Raw genomic sequence first — 2,755 nt, 5'->3', positions numbered from 1 at the left:
AATGTTATTGTTAGACAGTATATAAAAATAGTACAGTATATATAGTATATAATATAACATAATATATATTTATATATGATAGTAAATATACCAATATAATAGCAGTATATAGTAATAATGGCAGCAACAGTATATATAATAATAATAATAATAATAATAATAATAAATATAATAATAATAATAATAACATGTACACATGTATAAATAAGTGTAAGTGTGTGACTCTGTGTGTGCTGATGCATTTTAACACGTATGTGCATGTGTCAGCAGCCGTGTCCCCCCCCCCCCCTCAGCGAGTTCATATGAACACATGTTGTTTGCAGGTTTGCATTCATGAGACGATTTGTTCCTCAACACTTTTCTGTGATTGTAAAAACTCCTCCTGTCGAATCCCTCCTGCACATGTTCTTCCTCTCCTGGAGTTCCTGCCATCCCTTGTTCCTGCTTTCTTTCTTTCTTTCTTTCCCTTTCTCTCTGCTCTCTTTTCTCCCAGGTCCAATGTGGAAAATGCGGCATCACCGAAAACCACTGTAGCTGCCGTCCAAGTCTCCTAAAATAAAGAAGTAGCCCTACCCTCCTCTTTTATTACACTCCTCCAGCTCTCCCTTTCTCTTTGCCTCTTTCTCTTCCTCTCTCTGCCAAACTGTTCCACTCTGCCCGACAACACAGGAGCAGGAACACAACCCCAATCTTTTAAACGTCTCTAATATCTTTATTATCTCCTCTATGTGCCTCAGTCCGTCCCACTGCCTCTGTGTGTGTGGATCAGACCATTAGTGGGAGTGATGGTAAACAGAATCCCAGGAGACTCAGCACAGAGCTCTATTGAGGATCCATGTGCAAACGTCACACATCTGGAATCTGCATAATGAGCTGCTGATGGCATCTGACAAACATGGCAAGCTTTAAAAAAAGACTTGTAGCTGCTGACTGCTGCATATTTCTCACTAAATCAAACGCATGCCTTATGAGAGAAGTGATGATTTAAGTAGAAAATATAGAAAGGGGAAGCTGTCTGGGGGGTTTTGGAGTCTGGGTGATAGTTTACATGTGAACATATTCATACAAAGCATAATGCAAACATGTACTTTTAAGCAATTTGTTAAACTTTTAAAAAATCAGGTTTGAAACGTATTAATCATATCTATATAAGACACTTTGAGTCTGTTCCACATTAGAGAAGCTGTGAGGAGAACGGGACTCACCATGACTTCAGTCAGGAACTCCCAACAGAGTCCTCAGCTCCTTTCCTGCATCGCTTCCTCTCCGCATCCTCCGCAAGAAGAACAACTTTCTCCGTTTCACTCACAGTCGGAAAGTCTCCATGACCTCCTCCTCCTTCTTCTCCTCCTCCTCCTCCTCCTCTTCTTCTTCTCCTCCTCCTCTTCTTCTCCTCCTCTCTGGGCTCGTTCACTATCAGCGGGTAAACACAATCCTCCTCTCCTCTCCAGCCTCAATGTTCTGGAGCTGGTTTCTGAGTTTTCCTCCCCAGTCCCATGCACACGCCCCCCCACCCCCCTCTCCTCCTCCTCCTCTTCCTCCTCCTCCTCCTCCTCCTCCTCCTCCTCCTCCTCCTCCTCCTCCTCCTCCTCCTCCTCCTCCTCTAACAACAGCCCCACAGTCTGAGCTCAAACTTTCCATTTTTCCTCTGAGCTGCCTCCATGAATAGACAATAAAAAAGCTGTGACGCCACAACCAGCGTAAACAAACCCTGTGATGTTGTATTATTGGATCTCTGGTCCCAGTGACATGGAACCAGTGACTGGGGGGGGGGGCAGAGAGTTGATCCTGTGCGAAATTTAACCAATTTCGGTGCAAATAATCGTTTCAAACTCTAAATAATCATTCGAGTGAGTGTTTCTGCTCAGGAATCAACAGATCTTATTAATATTGTATTTTACATATAGTGTGTTTGCAGCAGTGTGGATCACCAGAACATTATGTGCGTTGTTAATTGTCTCAATAAATGTTATTAAAGCTTGATATTAAACGAATTGGTGAGAGTTGGTGCAACACTGATCAAGATATTCAAACTTTTACAGTCGTCACATGAGGTTCAAGCTCCCAAAAGTCTGAGTACTACATTCCCCACAATGCAACTCGTCAACATGTTTCCTCCAGGTGTCAAATGTCAAATGCCAATAAAATAATTTTAAATAACATTTACATCGATAAAATAAAATAAGAAAACAATAAAATAAAATAAAAACAATGAAATAAATTCAAACAAATATATTATGACATTTAAACCAATACAATAAATTAAATCAAACTTAAAAGAACGAAATGATTTTTAAAAACATTAATATAAAATCTTATCTTGAGCAATACAATTACAACAAACAAACAAATTATTACGTAAAGCATTTGTACTTTATCACTTTTCTGTCCTTTGTTTCTTTTTATTTTATAGTTTGGAGTTTCCATGACTCACACTTTCTTTTAGCTCCACTGGTCCCACGTGGTGCCACAGACTGGTTGCTATGGGAGCGCTAAATTTAACCTTTATGGTCTGTGTTTAAATGGTAGCGTAAAGGAGTGAACGTTCTCTGCAGTGAGTCAACAGCGCCACCTTGTGTTTACTGCTGCACACTGCATTAACGACAATGTGGAGGAAAAGGCTCCAATGATCTATTTGATACCAGGAGAACTCTTCAATAAGTCATTAGATATAAAAACCTCTACAATACATAAAGTGAAACCTTTACCTCCTATTGGAATCGCTCAGATAATGTTTGGTATTTTCTTTTATTCG

The 2,755-nt window shown here is 39.9% G+C and overlaps 1 protein-coding gene across 1 annotated transcript in view; it reads right to left on the bottom strand.

Annotated features, from left to right (window-relative positions):
• arhgef40 (Rho guanine nucleotide exchange factor (GEF) 40) overlaps positions 1-1,263 on the bottom strand; it is a 38,647-nt gene extending 37,384 nt beyond the window's left edge. Inside the window, exon 1 of the mRNA XM_061066405.1 lies at positions 1,206-1,263. Within this exon, the coding sequence (XP_060922388.1) occupies positions 1,206-1,208 (3 nt within the window). The 5' untranslated portion in view covers positions 1,209-1,263. The remainder of the gene's footprint in view (positions 1-1,205) is intronic.
• Positions 1,264-2,755: the final 1,492 nt, after the last annotated feature.

The sequence above is a fragment of the Limanda limanda genome, chromosome 22 (assembly GCF_963576545.1).
Source record: "Limanda limanda chromosome 22, fLimLim1.1, whole genome shotgun sequence".
Classification (NCBI taxonomy): Eukaryota; Metazoa; Chordata; class Actinopteri; order Pleuronectiformes; family Pleuronectidae; genus Limanda; species Limanda limanda.
Note: the sequence above shows the minus strand (reverse complement) of the source record. Positions and strands in the feature narration are given on the sequence as shown.